This window comes from Cnephaeus nilssonii (genome assembly GCF_951640355.1).
Source record: "Cnephaeus nilssonii genome assembly, chromosome: 5".
NCBI lineage: Eukaryota > Metazoa > Chordata > Mammalia > Chiroptera > Vespertilionidae > Cnephaeus > Cnephaeus nilssonii.
In genome coordinates this window covers 44,146,273-44,168,119 of record NC_137076.1, presented here as the reverse complement: position 1 = coordinate 44,168,119, position 21,847 = coordinate 44,146,273, and the positions used below count along the sequence as shown (strand labels likewise).

General features: G+C 37.0%; 1 protein-coding gene across 2 annotated transcripts in view; it reads right to left on the bottom strand.

Annotated features, from left to right (window-relative positions):
* The window catches only part of GRIA2 (glutamate ionotropic receptor AMPA type subunit 2), a gene marked incomplete at both ends in the record, with an annotated part of 125,221 nt that overhangs the window by 26,873 nt on the left and 76,501 nt on the right, over positions 1 to 21,847 (bottom strand). For both annotated transcript variants that reach the window (XM_079770813.1, XM_079770812.1), the window contains 2 exons: positions 13,897 to 14,058; positions 18,080 to 18,133. In XM_079770813.1, coding sequence (XP_079626939.1) covers positions 13,897 to 14,058; positions 18,080 to 18,133 — 216 coding nt within the window. The remainder of the gene's footprint in view (positions 1 to 13,896; positions 14,059 to 18,079; positions 18,134 to 21,847) is intronic.

Below are 21,847 nucleotides of genomic sequence, written 5' to 3'. Positions count from 1 at the left end.
TAACTGTTTCTCCACTGTCTACTCAGAAATTCATGTGAGAATAAGGAAAACATACTGATCAGTTTCACGATTCTTCATCTCTAAACAATCTTAACTGATGCTCATGTAGACCTGCAATGGACTTTGGAGTATTTGTTTCTAATGTCCCCTAAATGTTTATGGTAATCAAATTGAACTACCACCAAACTTCATCACTTCTATGCCCCCTTAATGCTTCAACAGTCTATGATAATGTTGGTTCCAAACCATGGTATTCAGATCCCATTGGCACAGCAAGGTTATTGCAGGTGCTAAGAACCAAGCAAGAAAAAAACAAAACAACAAAACAAAACTACATGTGTATTAAGCATTGCCTGTATTATGTGAACACTAGAGGCCTGATGTACTAAATTCGTGCAAGGGGCTTGGCCCTGGCAGCTGCAGCAGCTGCCTCAGCCCTCACAGCTCCGGCTTAGAGAAGGTCATCTGGACAGTAGTTCCACTGTTTGGCCATCCGGTCTAATTAGCATATTATTATAGATAATAGCTTTTATTATTATAGATATATATATTGTCATCCATCAAATGTATGATGCTGTTGCCAGTAATAATAAATCACATCCTATATAATAAAAGGCTAATATGCAAATGGACTGAACAGCTAAATGACCAGTTGCTGTGACACTCCCTGACCACCAGGGGGCAGATGCTCAACATAGGACCTGCCCCCTGGTGGTCAGTGTACTCCCATAGGGGGAGTGCCACTCAGCCAGAAGCTGGGCTCATGACTGGCGAGAGCAGCGGCAGTGGCAGGAGCCTCCCCTGCTTCTGCCACAGCGCTAAAGATGTCCAACTGCTGGCTTAGGCCTGCTCCCAGGGGACACCCCCCCAAGTGCACGAATTTCGTGCACCAGGCCTCTAGTCCCATATAATAAAAGCTTAATATGCTAAGTGTTCAGTCGACTGGTAAGCCATTCAACCAATCAAGGCATAATATGCTAATGATATGCTAAAGCCACTCAACTGCTCGCTATAACATGCACTGACCACCAGAGGGCAGACGATCCGACCAGTAGGTTAGCTTGCTGCTGGGGTCTGGCAGATGGGGACTGAACTAGATGGGCGGGACATGCCCTGGGGCCCTCCTGCAGTCCCTCCCTGGTTGGCCAACCTCCTGCATTCCTTCCTGGCCCTGATCATGCACCAGTGGGTTCCCTTGGTCTGGCCTGTGCCCTCTTGCAATCTGCAACCCCTTGGGGGATGTTGGAGAGCTAGTTTGGGCCCGATCCCGTAGGCCAGGCCGAGGAACCCTGGCTGAGGAAAGAATGCTGAGGAATGCTGAGGAAATTTCTGTTAAAGAATGCTGAGGAAATTTCTGTTATTGAGTATTTTCCAATCTGTAGGTAACAAAAGTACAGTGTAGCTGGGGGTGGAAGCACACTATCATACTGACTTTGTGACACTCTAAAATTCTTAACCATGAGTCCAAAATGAGCACTTAATGTTTCTAAACAGTCCTCCTTCTTTAATGACGTAGTTCTTCCACTCTCAAAAATGACTACAGTATTTTATAACTTCTTTTATCTTCACAAATATCCACACCTCCATATACATTTTTTGCTCTGAATTTCTGCTGATTATCTTGCCCAACATGAAAAATAGAAACCATCAGACAAAACCCCTTATATGTCAACCTAACATGACCCAGCTCCACATTATCTGCTTCCCTTGTGAGTTGACATGTGAGGTGACCATACTCCCACATCAGGATAGCTACTCCAACAGTGCACTTATTCCCTTCCTCTGATCTTAAGGACATCGGATCCCCCCACCCCTGCCACTACACCCTCAATATCTTGCATCAGCCTTTTTTCTCTCTTTGGGTTATCTATATTAGCAAATAAACTGCTCTGTTAGGCTCAGTCATTGAAAGAACCATGAAGTTAAATTGCATCCATATGCTAAAACATTACTTCCTTAGGGATGCTCTTCCTGCCCAACCCACTCCCAGTCACTCTCCTTCATATGATCTTGTTTATTCTCTTTATAGCCTCTACCAGTATCTGAGTATCCTGTTCATGCATTCTTCATTTGTCTCCTTCATCTCTCTTTCCTACTAGCTTATTTACTATAGGGAAGCAGAAAACTTGTCTGATTTGTCTGTCACCACTGAATTCTCAGAGTCCAGGGCAGGGCTGGGCACATTGAAGGAAGGAAGGAAGGAAGGAAAGGAAGGAAGGAAGGAAGGAAGGAAGGAAGGAAGGAAGGAAGGAAGGAAGGAAGGAAGGAAGGAAGGAAGGAAGGAAGAAAGAAAGGAAAGAAGGAAGGAGGGAGGGAGGGAGGAAGGAGGGAGGGAGGAAAGGAGGAAGAATTCAAAGGAAGGTCAGATATCTTCATATGGTCCCCCTCTTTATGGGACTCACATTCTCTCATAGTCCAGTGAAAAGTTATATAGACGAGTAACCACAATAAGCCTATTATAGTATTACTAGAGCCCGGTGCATGAAATTCGTGCATGGCCTAGCAGGCAATCAGGGCCGATCAGGGCCTTCCAACTGCCAGGAAGGGCCTTCCTTTTGGCTGCCAGTCAGGGCCCTCCTTCAATGCGCCACCCCCTGGTGGTCAGCGCATGCCATAGCAAGCTATGGAACTCCTGGTCTTCTGGTTGAACTCCCATGGGAACAATTTGCATATTAGGCTTTTATATATATATAGAAGAATTGGTGTGATGGTGGATAGCTATCTGTCTTGTTTGTTTTTTAAACATGAGAGATATTACACTAAGGCAAATGAGAAAATAATTTATGTGGTATAAATTACCCCCTCCATGCGTCCAGAATTTTTTTATTTTATTTTCATTTACAATTTATATTCAGTATTATTTTGTATTAGGTATACAGCATTGTGGTTAGATATCCATATACTTTACAAAGTGTTTCCCTCAATATTTCCAGTACCCAACTGGCACCATACATACTTATTACATTATTATTCACTATATTCCCTATGCTGTACTTTACATCTCCATGACTATTTTGTAACTACCAATCTGTACTTCTTAATCCCTTCACCTTTTTCACCCATCACCCACATATCCCCCCTCTAGCAACCTTCAGTGTGTTCTCTGTGTCAGAATCTACTTCAATTTTGTTTATTTTGTTCCTTAGATTCCACATATATGTGAATTCATAGGGTATTTGTCTGCATCCAAACATTCTTAAGCCTCTTTTTAATGGTACAATTGTAGTGTGAAATCATTCATTTAATCTGTATGAATGAGTTTAGTTGAATTGCTTTCATTTTATCATGAGAGTGAATCAAATTTAATGGGAAAGTTGGGAGGAAGAAAAAGAAAAAATTTGAACGTCATGTGTACTGCAACTGAAAACTCTTAACTATAATGATATTCATATTTACCTCTAAATTTTCCTACTGGAAATTCTCCTCCTGTGCTAGTTAAGTGATGTCATTGCATGCCTATATGTGAGTCCTCATTTACATATGTAGATTATCTCCTGGATGATGGTACTGGAGTTTCCTACAAATACCTGAACTAGACAGATCTAAACAAAACCCATTACCATTTTTTCCAAAATCTGTAACCCTTCCCTTCAAAGTGTGTGTGCACAAGAAATTAGCAAAATATAGTATGTTACAGATCCATGTAGGCAATTTATATTCCCAGACTTAAAATGTAATTATTGGGAACCTATCCTAAGAAAATATTATCAAATACAAATATTTTTCATACAAAGAAATAAATTTCAGTATTATTTGTACTAAATTTATGACAGTAAAGAGATGTTTAAAAACTATGCTTTCTGTCTTGAGGAAGTATTATGGAGCGATTAGAAGTGATAATAATGCCCTAGCTGGTTTTGCTCATTGGATAGAGCATCAGCCTGTGGACTGAGGGTCCTGAGTTCACTAAGCGCACATACCCGAGTTGCAGGCTCAATCCTCAGTGGGGGGCATACAGGAGGCAGCCTATCAATGATTCTCATCATTGATGTTTCTCTCTCTCCCTCTCATTTCCTCTCGGAAATCAATAAATATATATTTTTAAAAAGTGATAATAAAGATTTTGTAACTATGTGAATAATGCTAATTATAAAATAAGTGAAAAGATTATTACAACTAATTAAAAATATTTTTCTACAAAATGAGAGTTTATAAAGTTCATATCCCTTTGACAAAAAAAGGGAAAGAAAAATAAAATTGTTTTTAATAAGGAGGAAATATACATGATTATATTTATTTTCCAAGTATTCTATAGTATCCTTGTACCATTTAGAAAAAACACACAAACCTGTGTTATATTAAAATCATTGTTTTAAATCATATCTACTTAAGAAAAGACTTAGAAAAATAAGAGCTATAAATCAGGATTTATCTGTCTCACATGTTTGTTTCTGTTCCCTTAAAAAGAAAAGAAAACATACCCATCTGCTTTCTTATACAGCAACCGGTTCCTTGCCAATGTGCTTCTCACAACAAAGGCTAGGTCACTAAGCAAGAAGCAGAACTTAAACTGAATAAATTGAATATTTCAAAAATGATTGCTATTTGCATTTGAAAATTATGATAATAGTTAAAAGCTAAAATATTTACTGAGTGAGCTTGCTCACATTTCTAGGAGAAAAGTATAAAGCCATCTGCTAAATGTTTAAGAGGCCTATAAAAGTTGGTAAGCTACATTAAAAAATAAGATTACTTTGAACAAACTAAAACCACTAACAGTAGTTCCATGTGGCATGTTATAATTATGATTCAGAGCCTGATTTTTCTTTTAAGAAGAAAAACCCTTTCAACCTTTTTTTTCAAATGTTCAAATCTAATCAAGTCTCCAGCCCATTATCATTTTAAATTAAAAGTCACAATCATAGAAACTCAATTCTGGGCCAAGAGAAAATCAACAGCCTCTGTATCCAGAGTTCCATTTTGTTTATGTTCTGCATATGTGGCTCGTTTCTTTTCCTAAACAAATACGTTCACATTTTGATTGGATAGTTAAATATTTCTGTTTTATCCCACCATTCACTAAACTAGATGTAAATTAATTGAAGGGAACATGATGACAGTGCATCATGGAAAACAAATGCATCATCTCTGCCCTGATGTTTCTGTTCTGTGGAATCCCTCAGCAAGGCTGGAAATTTATTTTCCATGGGGGGCCATTATGGTGTGCAGTGTTATAGCACAATCACATCATGTCTAGACTTTAGAAGAAATCTGGGAAAATGTTTTGTTATGGACCATTTTCCAAATGCACGTTGCATTTCATTCTAAATGTATATTTATTGATACTTATTTTTCTAACATACAATGAAATATGCATTTTAAATATGTTTCTGATGCCCAATAGTCATCAGACAATATTCTGTAATACATTACTGTAATCATTGATAATCAGAAAACAATAGTCTGACATCCAAAATAAAGAAGAAATGAAAAGTAGCTCTATGTACCTTTAGAATTTAGTGAATATGCAAAAAGTATAAATAGGCTAAAATATAAAATTTTATGGGTCATCATAATGATGGCACCTATTCCGAAATGTATGTTATCTGCACCATGCTAAAATAGAAAGAAATATCACTCAAAAAAGAAGTACTAGACTTCAGGTATTAAGAAGTATTACAACATGTTCTATGAGTGGCCACTTTTCCAAATTTCCCTTGAAATTGAGTTTAGTTGAGAAAGCACTGCACATAGCATCAAAAGACAGGGCTCAAGCCTTGATTTTATCATTAACTTTTCATAGTCACTTTTTAAATAGCATCAATTATTTAGTTAAATAAAAGTATTAAACACATAATGATATCTCTAGATACATTTATACAACATAATTCTCAGTTTCTTCATTCTACAATATTATCAACAGGGTCAAAATTGATGAGCTCTAAGAAAAATAAGCCTGTAAGAAAAATTTTATAAACCTTTTTTTTAAGATTCTTGGCAATGTCTAAGAATCAACTAAAGGCACAGGAAAAAGAATAGTATTGAATACATTATAAACTAAAAATTATTCACTTGAATTAATTTCAAATTCAACTGCAGTCTACTTTCTGAAAAAAGAGCTGTCAGTGATAAGGTCATCTTTAATTTCCTGTAAAGCCTTTTGAATGTGCCCTTTGAAGCTTCAAAAAAATCACAAAATCTTCATAAAAACAACATTAGTGGAGCAGCAGGAACTCTTATTCATTGCTGGTGGGAATGCAAAATGGTATAACCACTTTGGGAGGTAGCTTGGCAGTTTCTTACAAAACTAAACATCTTTTTACTCTATAATCCAGCAATAGCACCAGTCAGTATTTCAACCCAAAGGAGTTGAAACCGTATGTCTACTCAAAAACCAGCACACAGATGTCCATAGCAGCTTTATTCATAATTATCAACACTTGGAAGCAACCAAGGTGTCCTTCAGTAGGTTAATGGGTAATTAAATTGTGGTGCATACAAACAATGAAAAATTTTTGTGCTCAATAGAAATGAGCTACCAGCCATGAAAATACCTGGAGGAACTTTAAGTGAATATACTAAGCCAGTGGTCGGCAAACTCATGAGACAACAGAGCGGCAAACCACGGCTCGCGAGCCGCAGTTTGCCGACCACTGTACTAAGCAAAAAAGCCAATCTGAAGACTGCATACTATATGATTCCATCTATATGCTATTCTAGAAAAGGCAAAACTATGGAGAAAGTATAAAGGTCAGTGGTTGCTAGGAGATGGGGGTGGAAGGAGTGATGAATAGAAAGAGCACAGAGGAACTTTAGAAAAGAGAAAATATTCTATGTATATAAAACTATAAAAATGGAAGCATTTAGTTTCAAACCCATAGAATGCAGAACAGCAAGATTGAACCATAACGAAAGCTATGGACCTTGAGTGTGAATTCTAATAAATCTTATCACACTGGTGAGTGAAGTTGATATTGCAGGAGTCTATGTATGTGTGGGGATAGAGGGCATATGAGGAATCTCTTTACGTTTTGCTCAATTTTGCTGGGAACCTAAGAGTTCCATAAAATATAAACTCTTATTTTTTTTTTAAATAAAAGTACTCAACATCTTTAGTGAACACACAAGCTGTATCACATTTCCAAGGGTGAAAAGACACCTCCCTTGGCAAGAAACCAACGTTAACATTTTATTATTATTATTCTCTATAGTACAAATAATTTTTAACTCACTGTGATATTTTTTCACTCAAGACTCTTCATGTAAAAATTATCCATTTAAAATAACATATTTTTGCCTAAATTTTCCAATTGGCTATTGACCCTGACTGAAAATCTTGCTATGGACCAAGACATTTATATCCTAAAACTTTTGATTTACTGAAGGATTCAAATTTTCAGATACACCTAATCAGATTCACCAAGATAGAAGAAGATACTCAAATCAACACACAGTATGGTTCTGATTTACCCAAAGGTAGGTAAAGGCTTTCTTAGAAGCAGATCTTTATTTTGTTGGTTGCATAAATTCATTCACATGACGCTCCCCACTTCCTGGAAATCTTTGCAAAAAGAGAAAGTTCCTCATTTTTTCTAATTTATGAAAAATAAAACTAATAGTTTCCAGGCTGAATTAGGTTTTGATTTTGGCAGATGGAGTCCAGGGATGACTACCTGCAAGCCACTACTATCTGAGAGACAGAAGAACCATTAGGTGTTACATAGATTTAACAAAAATTACAAATGTTAATTTTTTTTTTAAATTTTGTGCCTAAATTAGCTCTTTAAATAACTATGGTATTATATATCTGGAATAAATCTTAGAGATCACCTACAATAGTCCCTTTAGAGATAAAGAAATGTGAAAATGAGATGAACTTAGATACCCTGCATTATAATTACAAATAATAAAAACACATGTATATTTTAATGGTGTAATTTATACATACTAGAGGCCCTGTGCATGAAATTTGTGCACTGGGGGGGTGTCAATTGGGGGATGTCTGACTGATGGGGAGTGGGCCTAAGCCATCAGCCAGACATCCTTAGCACTGCTGTGGAGGCGGGAGAGGCTCCTGCCACTGCCACTGAGCTCACCAACTGTGAACCCGGCTTCTGGCTGAGCGGCAACCCCACAGTGGGAGCACACTGACCACCAGGGGGCAGCTCCAGCATTGAGCATCTGCCCCCTGGTGGTCAGTGCACATCATAGTGACCAGTCATTCCGTTGTTCAGTAGATTTGCATATTGCCTTTTATTATATAGTATAATGTAACCATTTTTAAAAATTGAGAGCAGATTGGTGGTTGCTATAGGGGAGGGGATTTGGAGGACTGGATGAAAGAGGTTAAATGATTAAGAAGTATAAATTGGTAGCTACAAATAGTTATGGGGATGTGAAATACAGCATAGGAAATATAGTCAATAATATTGTGATAACTATGGTGCCAGGTGAGTACCAGAAATATCAGGGGGAACCTTTTGTAAAGTATATGATCATCTAACCACTATGCTGTACACATGAAACCAATCCTATCTAATAAAAGAGTAATATGCAGATTGACCATCACTCCAACACACAAGATGGCCACCACAAATGGCCAGCAGGGAGGGACCAGGCCTGAAACGGAGGGCAGTGGTGGGCGATCAGGCCAGCAGGGGAGGGCAGTTGGGAGGGACCAGGCCTGCAAGGGAGGGCAGTTGTGGGCGATCAGGCCAGCAGGGGATGGCAGTTGTGAGGGACCAGGCCTGCAAGGGAGGGCAGTTGGGGGTGATCAAGCCTGCAGGGGAGGGCAGTTAGGGGTGATCAGGCTGGCAGGGGAGGGCAGTTAGGGGCAATCAGGCTGGCAGGGGAGCAGTTAGGCATCAATCAGGCTGGCAGGGGAGTGGTTAGGGGGTGATCAGGATGGCAGGCAGAAGTGGTTAGGAGCAATCAGAAAGGCAGGCAGGTGAGCAGTTGGGAGCCAGCAGTCCTGGATTGTGAGAGGGATGTCCGACTGCCCTATAGGATCGGGCCTAAACGGACAGTCGGGCATCCCTCAATGGGTCCCAGATTGGAGAGGGTGCAGGCTGGACTGAAGGACAACCCGCCCCCCCCCCCCCCCCACACACACACACACCGTGCATGAATTTCATGCACCGGGCCTCTAGTATAAAATAATACTCAGAGTAAACTTTAATTAAAGAATGATTCTTTTAAAGTTAAAAATATTTCTTTACAAGATATGTAATTTTATCAATATCAAATTATTAATTTATGGGTTTATTTCAGTCTTACACACATTTTTAAAACCACAAAATATAAGGATCTAAACATGTCCTGCCGGTAGGTTCTCATGTGGCAAAATGCTTTAATATCAAAAGTAGGGGATTCCAATGTCAGCTGTGGTTTTGGTCAGTTAAAACATTCACAAAGCAGAATTAATTCTATTAGGCCACCAGGGTGCTATTTAATGCATGGCACTAATTACTGTACTGAAAAGATTATACTATTTTCAGACAGGCTTAATAACTCTCTTAGGACAGCAATTAAGAAAGTTGGAGTCTTTGCTGTAAAGTCATTTCTTGAGTAAAATGGGATTCTTGTGGGGAGGGCACTCTTTAAATGCCACACAAGTATTAGTCACATATTATTGTTAAATTCAACATCAGCAAGATATGGAAGACACAAGAGTCTAAATAAGGTATAAATTATTGGTATGACCAGGTAGAATGCATAGTTATATCTTGCAAGTTGTTGAAGACACCGAAAATCTATCTAAAAATAAAAATAGTTGTAAATTGTATTTGAAAGAATAGCAAATCATCTTCAAAATCTTCCTTGTCTTGGGGAAAAAAAGGTAAAGGAGGTAAAAATGCCAATTTTAATTGTGCCATTTATCACCAGGTGCCATGAAGGTGTAGGTCTGATAACTATAGTCATTTTACATATTTCATAAAATAAAATAATGCTACTTTTCTGCCATGGCTGAATAAAAAAAAAAACATAAATGCTAGGGCAGAAATTTAAACCAAATTTTATAGCAATGATAATTACCTATTTTTTCTTTCTCAGTGATTTGACATTTTCAAAGCATTTATATATTTTTTCGTTTCATTACTCTTCATTGCAACAAATACTCATTATGTGCTTCCTCTGTGCAAACCACCGTATGAGATTCGGGCCCAATAAGATTATAAGTGATACAGACTTCCTTTCAGGTCCCTGTTTTTAATCGACAAATATCTCTCAACCGAATTTATATCAATATGTTATAAATGAATGGTTATGCTTTTGCGGTTATTATTTATTTTACAAATAAATATATTGAAAGAATTGGCAAATACAACAAATACATTTACTTCCTGCCACTTTTATGCCACAACCTTAATTCATACAATTATCATCTGTTGCCTAGATTGTTTGCAGCATCTTACTAAAGCTCCCCTGCTACCACGTGCACGCCCTACAATCTGTTGTCACCAGGGCAGTCATAACAATCTTCCTTTACCAAAACCATGGTCGTCAGTCACCTCTAGTAGTACCCTGTTGCTCTCAGAGTAGCACACAAAAAAAAACACACACACACCCCTCAGCCACACAAGATCTGGATCCTGCATATTTCTATAGTACTGGTTCTGAGAATTCTCTCAAAAACATCTCTGTTCAACCTTCGGGCCTATGGAAATATTTCTATCTTCCTTGCACTGGGGAACTTTACATGCCTTATTTCCTTTCTGCGGAGCCATTGACCCTTCTTTCTTCTAATTCCTATGTCTCCTTGACATTTCACATTTCATATTGCTGCTTCTGAGAAGCCTCCTTGTTTCCAGAATTTAGGAGCTTCTAATGGGAGCTGGAACAGTGCCTTTGCTTCCATCTATTTGTTCTTTCAGAAAGTCTTTATTAAATAGCTACTATGTGCCAGGCCTTATTCTAAGAGCTTGGGATCCACCAGTGAACAAACAACAGAATCCCTGCTGCCTTGGCACTTACAAGAGGAGACAGCTACCAAAGTAATGAATAGATGAATTATAAATACAGTACACTAGAAGGACAGACATATGGGGGGGAGGGGTAGGACAGAGAAAGGGCAATGGTACATACCTTAACAGGTGCAGAAATTGCAATTTTATAAATTGTATTTTTAAAATATATTTTTATTGATTTCAGAGAAGAAGGAAGAGGGAGATAGAAACATCAGTGATGAGAATCATTGATTGGCTGCCTCCTGCACACCCCGCCACTAGGGATCAAGCCTACAACCTGGGCATGTGCCCTTGACTAGAATCAAACCTGGGACCCTTCACTCTGCAGGCCGACACTCTATCCACTGAGCCAAACTGGCTAGGGCAGAAACTGCAATTTTAAATAGAGATCCTGCCATTGGCTTCCTTGAGAAGATGGCATTTGAACAAAGACCTAAAGAGTGCAGGAGGCTTAGCCATGGAGATAATTGAGAAGAGTATGGTACAGAAGAGGAAATAGCACAAACACCTTAAAGTGCTTAAGAAAGAACAAAAAGGCCCATGTGGCTGAGGCAGAGTGAGCAATGGGTGGGGAGAGTGCCAAGGGAGAAGGACGTGTGACCAGGAGACAGAGGATTTAGGGATTTATCAGCCAGTGGGATGACTTTGGCTTTCCCTCAGGTGCAACACACAGCCATTGGGGGGCTGGGAGCAGACGGTGTGCCATATTCTAATGGTGGTTTTAAAAGGACCACAAACATGGGATGAAGAGGGCAGGTGTGGAGGAAAGGGAACCGGTCGGTATAGGCGATCATTGCAATGATCCTGGCAGAGACGATGGTGGTTGGATTTAGACGGCACCGAAGAGGTGGTAAGAAGTGAGCCGGAGCTGAGAGGATTTCCTGACAGATTGAATGTGGGTTACTGGGGAAAAAAGAGGAGTCAAGGGCATTTCCAAATTTTTGGTCAAAATAACAACTGAAAAGATAGAGTTGCCATCAACTGAGATGGCAAGATTGTTGAGGGAATAGTTCGCAGGGCTTACATGTTGTGAATCTCCCTGGATCTGTCTTGAGCCATTGCATCACTGTGAGTCTCCATATAGGTTGCACTTTCCTAAGTGCCTCCCTTGCTTTCCTTCTTGCTCAGCCATGTGCAAAGCCCTGCTCAGGTGCCCCACACCTCCATAAAGCCTTCCTCACCATCACTCCTCCCATTCTGTCATAACCAGAAGCAGCGCTGGCCTGTTTTACATGTAGCGTGCTCTATATTTGCTTATTGTCATGTTTGTCTCTTCTGTTTGACAGTGGAAGATATATTGAGTTCCTGGTCCGCTAGTACATGAACATACATGTCTGTGTTAGGATGAACTCCTACTTAAAGCCATATTCTCCCGGGGATTTTCTGTAATTTTGATCAAGCTTCCAAAGCCATACAAACTTTGTCTCCTCTTGGAAACTGTTTCTAAAGCTGTGCTAAGTCGTTGTAAATGTTGTTGAATCTTCACAGCAGCCTGGGAATTAATGGCCACTGCTGAACTGTGGAGACAAGAACTGCACATCCGACACTGAATCAGGGCCACAGTGTTTAAAGCCTATGCTCTGTGCGCTCTCCACAATGAGGGGCCAGCAGGATCTCTCTGACATTTGGCAGGAGCACCCAAGAAGGAGGGCTAAGGGAGTGAAATGCTATAGAAGGGAGGGAGCAAAGAAAGGTCACCAGGCAGGCTCTCAACAGAGGGAAGTCTGGTGCTGAGTTTTGGCAAAAATGTTAAAAGAATGCATTGCCAAGATCTCTCCTACCCCCAAATCACTTTGCATTTTCATGCATGACATAGGAACTGTAATAATGATATGACTTCCACAAGAAAAAAAATCATCTCGTTTTGCTTTCATCTTTCTCCCAGCAGGCAGCAGTGGGAGGCAACACAATGACTAATAGAGTATTCAAAGAGGGCACTTTAGTTCCATTTTAGGATGAATGCCACTTGCACTCTTCATTGGTTAACTTAAATGGGTACCATCTCTGAATGGATGGAAGCCTGCAATTCCACACAATTGGGTCAGCAGTCAGACCTCCACTGAGTGCAGGGGGACACAGTGGCACCAACTGGAAAACTTGGTGTCCATTGGCCTTTGCAGAAGCCTGTTAGGTGACAGCAGTCCCACAAGCCCACACTGCTGTTATACACAGTCTGCATGCTGAATCTCAAAGTCACCAAACAAGAAGTCACCTAGTTTTGAGGGACAATTAACTCAGGGTTATTCTTTCACATCCTATGGGATACTTTTCTGAATTTGACTTGAAGTTAATAGGATCCATTTTCACATTCAAAAGTTGAGAACCTCAAAGCTTCGAATCCTTATCTAGAACTAGTCTCATAGCCAGACACAAATTGAAAGACAAACATCAATATTTGTTTTTTCCAAGATGTGCAGAAAAACAACACAAAATGTCTCTGTGATGTAGAGACAACTGTGAGAGCAACTGATTCATACACAAGCTATTTATAATACACAGAGAAACAAACTAAATCTATGCATCTAAAAATGTTTTGCAACGTTTGCTCTTGATTTTTGTAAGTCTAGTTTCATAAAGAATGAACATCATCTTCTGCCACTCACTCCTCATCCCACTCTTTGTCAGGTGACCACCAGCGGAAAAACACCTTCCTATAAATAGCAGAAATATTTGATATTTGGAGCTAAATCTGTGCATGTATGTGTATACCCAATAAAATACCCCGAATAAACAGGTGAAGACCTCAACGTGTCCAAACCCATGAAAAATAAAAGAGCAGTCTGCATAGTACTTATATCAGAGCAGTGCATTGCACTCAGCAGTCAAAGATTCTGAGTACATAAAGCAAGATATTTCTTTTTTAATTACTAAAATCAATTGAGATTTTTATCTTCTTCCTAAAGTGTCCCAGAGAACAGGCTACTAGCCAGCAGGTAGACATTAATGGTGATGTAGATATAGATGTAGATATTGGCAGGTGGATACATACCTTAATTGTAGTTGTGTGTGCTCCAGGGTATTCTTTTTCTTCCAGTGTTGACCATCTTTCTATAAACTTAGATACCAGGGAATCGTCATAGTCCACTATCTGAAATCCAGAGACGTTTGCGCCTCCAAACTGAATTTTTAATAGGTCTCCATCCGTAAATCCCTAGACAGAGAATACATTTATGTCCAATAGAACTTGACATTTATCAAATAACTCTATGCCTTGTGGATTTTACAAATGTCAAAGAATGTATAAGAGACGAAAAGCCTATAGTAAATGTCTCATGTATTTTCCAGCCAAAATTCTTCACCAGCATCTAGCACAGCCTTGGCATCATAGTGGGTCCTTAAACCATGATTGTGTATTGGTTGTACATACATAAGAGTTCTCCATTTCATGGAGAAGGACTGGGTTTTTTTAATTAAATCTACCACAAAGACCCTCGGGTGGTTACAGATACTTAGTAATGAGTTACTGGTCCAAGAGCTCTAACACTATAAGCAATTTATTCCTATGATCTGAGTTAATTCCTCTTTTCCTCTACTCTGCAGCTGTGACCCCAGTGGCCCTTCACTGCTTTTCTTAGTAGTTCCCCTGTTTCCTGGATCACTTTTCTGTCATCTTTTACTCCTCTCTTCTGCTAGAGTCAATAATTTCCTCAGACACACTGGAGGTAAACTTTTTGAGATGTTGAGTGTCTGAAAATACCTTTATTTTGCTCTAACACTTGATTTGTATTTTGGCTGGGCATAGAATTTTAATTCAAAACCCTCATCATGTAAAGGCATTGTTCCACTAACTTTCATTGTTTCTACTGAAAAATGCAATTTTATTATGTATTATTTTTTGGATGTGACCTGCTTCATACATCTTCCCTCTTCCCATCAACCTGAAATCTTTAAAATATTCTATTTATCTCTTTGATTGCATGATGATTTTAAAAAAATAGTGTGTCTCATTTGTGGAATATAATGAACAACATAATCTGATGAACAAAAATAGATCCAGAGACAGAGAAGCATCAAACAGACTGTCAAACCTCAGAGGGGAGGATGGGGGGAGCGGTAGAGATCAATCAAAGGACTTGTATGCATGCATATAAACATAACCAATGGACACAGACACTAGGGGGGTGAGGCACAAGTGGGAGGTAGGGGAACAATGGGGGGATAAAGACACATATATAATACTTTAATAAATAAAATATATATATATATTGCATGTACTCAATGGTCAGATTTTTGTCATTCATTATAGGAAATTTTTCTGAATGTTTCTTTGATAATTTCCTTCCGCTATTTTCACTATTACATCCATCTAAATGCTTATATTCAGTAACACTGCTTTATATTATATTGTTATTTTGTTACCTAATCTGAAAGATTTTCTCGACTTTATCCTTCAAGTCATTCAATTTTACTTACTACATTAGAAAAAACTTAAGTTAACTTCCCAGAGCTCTTTCTTATTTTCTAATTTTTTCTTTCCCATAGCATCCTTTTCTTTTTATAGATTATACTAGAGCAGTGGTCGGCAAACTGCGGCTTGCGAGCCACATGTGGCTCTTTGGCCCCTTGAGTTTTTAGCAAAGGCCAGCTTAGAAGTACCCTAATTAAGTTAATAACAATGTACCTACCTATATAGTTTAAGTTTAAAAAATTTGGCTCTCAAAAGAAATTTCAATCATTGTACTGTTGATATTTGGCTCTGTTGACTAATGAGTTTGCCGACCACTGTACTAGAGGCCTGATGCATGAAGATTCATGCAAGAATGGGCCTTCCTTCCCTTGCTGCTGGCACTGCCTTTGCTCTGGCCGGAGCCGCCTTTCTGCTCTGAACCGGAGCCGCCTCTCCTCCTTCCCATGCTGCCCAGAGGCCCGGAGTGGATGGGGTGGTGCGGAACGCCTGCATTGTCGCCATGGCACCAACATATGCAAATTAACCTGCCATCTTTGTTGGGTTGATTTGCATACTCACTCCTGATTGGCTGGTGGGTGTCGCGAAGGTACGGTCAATTAGCATGTTACTCTTTTATTAAGCAGATATTTTCTCTTATTTCTGTTCAGATACTCATTACATTTTTTAAACATTTTTCTTGTGATTCTGGTTTGCCCTGTTTCTGTTTATGTGTATTGAATCCTTCATGGCAAATACTTTTTCCCAAATGTCTGGTTATGCTTGGTTATTTAATAGTAAGATACTTGAAATTTCTGTGTGCATGAGGGAGGCTTACTGAGTGTGCTTTACTGAAAGGTAGATGGGTGGGGTAGACAGCAATACTTATTGTCAATATTTGAAGAGTTGTCAATATTTGAAGAGTTGAAGAAATGAGAAAAGGATCCCATTATGGACCACATCTTCATCACTTTATGTACTACAAGTTATCCTTTTAAATGCTATATCAGGAACTTATAGCCTAAGCAAGTATTCAGCAATTGCTGAGGAAAGTAACCAAAAATGTGAGGATTTTTCTCTTGCATAACTGCCAACTTTAACACTCATCAGACCCTGGACAGAAAAAAAGGGGCATCCTCAATCAATAGTTTAGAAGGTGAAAAGCCCTTCAAATTTAGAAAGCATTCTGCAATTTTAAATGTCAGAGAAATTTTCAAGTGTTCTCTAATTTCTCAAAAACTGAGACTCAGTACAGATTCTTTGAATTTACTGATTCATCAGAAATTCCATATGACAAGGATACCAAGTATTCAGATCAGGAAAAGCAAAATTTGAATTCAGAGAAAATATTGGGTAGGTTTCTCCCTAGAAGCATCATAGCAGCATGAACTTTTTAAAAACATTTTGCTTTGGACACTCAAACACTTCTTTCATTTTTCATAGCGTCAGTTATCAACTCTCAAATTGATGAGCCACCTTCTGTCATTATTTCTCAATGTTCCAATAAAATCTTCTCCATCTGGACATTTTTAAAGATTGCAGCTTTCAATGTGGCTGTGTGTTGTTCATCAAATGGCACAATTCACACAGGGGACTGACTGTCCAGGCTGTTTCCTGCTCAGAAATTTGGTTCTGAAGAGACTGGATACAGAGCTAGTTTATTTAACTCTTGCTTCTCCAGTAGGGGGTGATTTAGGACCTACAATATCATATTATAAGGGCAAGTTCTAATGAATTTTTATAGTAGTTAGCCATTTCATTGCCAAACAGAAATTTATCTTGAACAACCAATTTCTCCCAATAGCATATAGGTTTGAGGTTTAATATTCTAAATCACTGGTGTCACCTTCTAGTAAAAATATTTATCAGTTATAAGTTTGTAATTTATTTTCTCTTATCTCTTTCCATTACTACTAGAAATGTTTTCTCATGTAACAATCTAATAGTCCAGACTAGGAAATAAATCTGCATTGGTATTAATATGAAACTTTTTCAGGGTCCTATTATGCTATTTAGAATAATCTCTCATTCTCTCCCTTCAACTTTTTCTTGCCTTTTTTCCTGAGATTTGGGAGGGATGATGTCCTCAATCACATAGAATTGTACTTATTAAAAGAATACAAATCTTGGTAAAAGTAAAGCTTTATTTTATGGCTGATATAAAAGGTATTTTAAAAAAGAAAATAGCTAATAATTCAAAATTGGTTCTGTATACTTGAGAGGGAGATAGATACAATTAACCACTTGGACATTCAATACATAATGAAAATGTGATTAGCTATGGGAAACCAACTTTCATCGTGTTGCTTATACAGCAAGTAGTAAATAACAAATAATATTTAATCTTTATATATTTGGATATTTCCAGGTTTAATTTTTACTGAGACATTCTCACAAATTTGCATTTACTTTGAATATTACATGTGCTAAACACTTTAAAGGAATGGGCAAAGGGTAAAGTTTATAAAATACAGTGACAGTAAGATACAAGGGGAAATTGGGAGAGTTAAATTTTATATATTTTTGAAAAATTTCCTGTAGTTAAAATACATCTTCTAAGACAAAGCTTGCCAAATACTATTCTATAATTTATTATAACATTTATAATAAGAAATTGATTAATAATTATAAAGTGGGAAGTAAATCTAAACATAAAATCAGAAATATATTATCACCTAATCAATCAATACAATCAAAATATATTTTTATGAATACCACTGATAAATGCTGGCTGTTCAAAAGTTTTTTAATTAATAGGAATCTTCATTAAAATTATTAATTCACCTACCAGATTTGCAATGATGTAATGGTATCCTTTAACATGTTTTCCAATGGTAATAACCTAACACAGATAAAGAAAAAAATCATTTAATAAATATTACTAATATAAATATAAAATTACTAACATAATGACCTGATTCAGAAAAAATGAAATAATTAACTTCTGTTTTTTTTAATATTCCATGATGAGTCATATTTGATAAAATATAATTATCAAACCCAGAGAATACTTTTCTCAGGAAAAAGTAACAGTACATTTTAGTGCCTAATAGATGTTAACTTTCAAAATCAATAACTGAGCAAAAATAGTGAAAATAAGGCCACAAGATTTAAAGAAATTTAAAAACAAAGACACGTTGAATCCATGTCACAATTTTATTCCTACATAGCTATGTTTTTTGTCCTTTCAATGAAACATTAAACAGCTAAAATCAACATCTGAGATTTCATATTCACACATCTACATTCAAAGATAATCACACAAAGAGTTTATAGTCATACATAAATTTAAAACAACTATTAACAAGCCTATAAATGAATTATTTTGTGGATCTATATAATAATATTCCTATCTTAAGAGTCTTGAAATGTTTATAGCTTAATTCAAATAAACATTATTTCTAGCTTGAGGCAGCAAAGTATCAGAGAAGCTATTTATCCATAAATCTAAGTCAAAAATCAATAGCAAAATAAATGCATTATGGAACGAGTTGCTGTTTTGGTAATGCTGGCTGGAACAGTTTTGGACTTTGTTGAATCAATTTGACATTTCACTGATCTATATCAGTTACAATGAGAGTATAAATGGTAAAATGGCCATATTGTAGCCCTGATACTTGGATATTCAAGTGTAATTTTTATTTTTAAGAAAATAGCTACACCAATGGAAGGCATGAAATGCCAGGGCAATAGACAAAATTTCCAATCATTAACCTCCCCTCTTGATTGCTGTTTTGGTGGCTTCCGGTTGCTTTTAGCATAAAAGTCAAAATCCTTCATATGCTAAACAATCCAATGGTCTTTCAAGCTTCTCTGGGCCCACTTTTCCCTCTTTCTACACAGGAGACTTTTGGCCCCTCAGTATTTTTGTAACAAAAAAGGCTTATTTCCATCCCTTCAGGGCTTCACACATTCTGTTTCCTCTACTTGGAGAGCTCTCTCCACCACCAAATCCTTTGTCTTGTTCCATCTTAAGGCACAATGGATCTCAGCCCAATGGCATATCCTGGAACACTTCCCTGTCCCAGGCAAAGTCAGGTGCTCCATTAGCAATGCATTTAGTTAAAGAGCAAGGGCAAAATCCTAGGAAGTATTCTACCATGTTACCTTGATAATAAGTGGTAGTTGTTTGGAAGGGAGTTAGAACTAACATTACTTTCTAACCTATTTTTATGTAACACAACTAAATTGGCTTTTCTAAAAAATTGACCCTCTATATTGAAAGGAGAATTTTGAAGACAAGATATCCTTCTAAATGAAAAAAATATATATTAATTAGCATCAGCTGAATTGAGGTGACGATGTCCTTCATATTTCCTACTGTATCTGTTGGTTCTACTTACTGTTTAATCTACTTTCTACTTACTGTTTAATCTACTTTCTGAATCATGAATATCTTTCTTCTGAAAATTAAGAAAAAACAGTATAAATGGTACTACCAGTAGTCCCTACTTAAATTTAGTGTTAAGAGGAAGGAGGGATATGAAAATTGATTAGTCCTACTTCTATATAAGAATTAGTGTCGGCCATACTAATAATTATATATTTGCTTTTAATAACCATTGTTATTGTTTTAACAATAGAAAGTTACATTAATTTCTTAATGTTTTTCATGACTGTGTTTCCTACTGAAATACCACTAGAAATAAGTGTCTCCAGGTTTCATCAAATGATAAAGAAAACTCATAATCTAAACAAAGTTTAATTCTATTACTAACTTTAAGCTACTATGAAAATAAAATTTTGTCACATCTGAGCTCTTTTAATTATTGATAAAATGAGGAAGTAAATAATGTTTTCTTGAAATGTACTTTGACATACTTTTTGCCTGGTAAACTCTATTCCTTGAAGGCCTTCCATAATCTCCCAGTCTAAATTATCTCTTTTTGTAATTTAGAAAAGTATCATCCTATTCTTTTCATTCATAGTATGTACCATTATCATAATGATGCATTAATTTCTGTAATTATACCATGAATATTCACCTTGATGGGGACTTGCCTGATTTGTTTAACATTACTACCTTGAATTTACTCCAGTGTCTGTCCAGTAAACATTAGACACTTGGGAAAATTTAGTGAATAATAAATGAGTGAATCTACACTAGCCAAATGTTACACATAGAGATGACCTTTATAGATCATCCCACCCATGTTAAGATAGGTATTTCCTCCTCCATGCTCTTAGACCACATTGATTATCACTGATAATATTGTAGAATTATATATGTACATTTTTCTTCCCTTCTAAACAATGAGTTCATGGGGCGAAGACACCACTCTTTCTTACCTTTCTTTGTTTCCCTCATTCCAGATGCAGAGGATGTCCTCAATAAATGTTTGTTGAATAATGCAACCACCCATTGCATACACTAATTTAACAGATTCAAGAGTGTTTTGTGAAAATACAAATCATATATATGTGCAAAATACCCTGTACATTTTGAATGGATGTCCAAATGGTTATTTATTTAACCATGATCATATTGCTTCTAAACATTCCATTCCATATCTTCCTAGTTTATCTTGTAGTTTCTCTCTTCTAATTTTGGAAATACTTATTTTCATATAGGCTTTCCCAACATTTATTATGATAACTTAGGACAACTTAAAATGTTAAAGCAAAGACTAATGGCTAATATTAAAATTCAGTTTTAATGAGAATCTCCTATGAAATTCAAATGAGTTTTTGAGGTTCACGTTTGAACAAAAGACCTCCAGGTTAAAAACAATCCCAAATTCATCTCCTGAGACAGTAATCAAGATTTTTCTAGTAAAATGTTCACCTCTCTGGCATACAACATTTAGTTATGTCATATAAGAAGATAGCATTATTCAGTTATTCAATATCTTATGAAAGATCCATTTATTACATGTTATTAAAGCTTCATCAACATTTATATATGCAAAATGATTTGTATTCTACAAACTAGTGAATCTAATTGTTTTCTCAAAGCTTAGAAACTCTAAGAAATGCATACTCAACTCTGTTTTTCTTCTAAACCTGTATTATTCCAAGGAAGTGGCAGCTATCCTAATATATATAAAATGGACTAACTAGTTCAATGTGTATATATGTATATGTTTGTGTATTATTTTATATATAAACTATATTACAGCCATCTAAAGCATTTAGAAATCACACACACACGCACACACACCAGTTAAGAAAAGAAACAGATGCCCTGTGAATAAGATCTTAGTAAGTCATGATGCTGCTTCGATACCATCTGTCATCACTTACCCTATCTATAACCATAGTAGATTAAATGTTTCTCATAATATATTACTGCATGGTTTTCTATCGTAAAATATCTTAAACTGAGACAAGGTAGTATAGTAAACACAGATAAAGCATCTGTAGCTCTGGTATCATCTTACCCCTTAAAACATTCCAAATGAATATACTATCTAGCATGCTTCTCAGTCAACACAGACTGAATGTGTCTTCCCTACATATTTTAATTTCATAGATTAATAGTTTTAAAGTGATACAAAATCTCCCTAATAGGAGGAAAAAAATTACTTCTTGGAAAAATAAATACATGCTTTTTCTG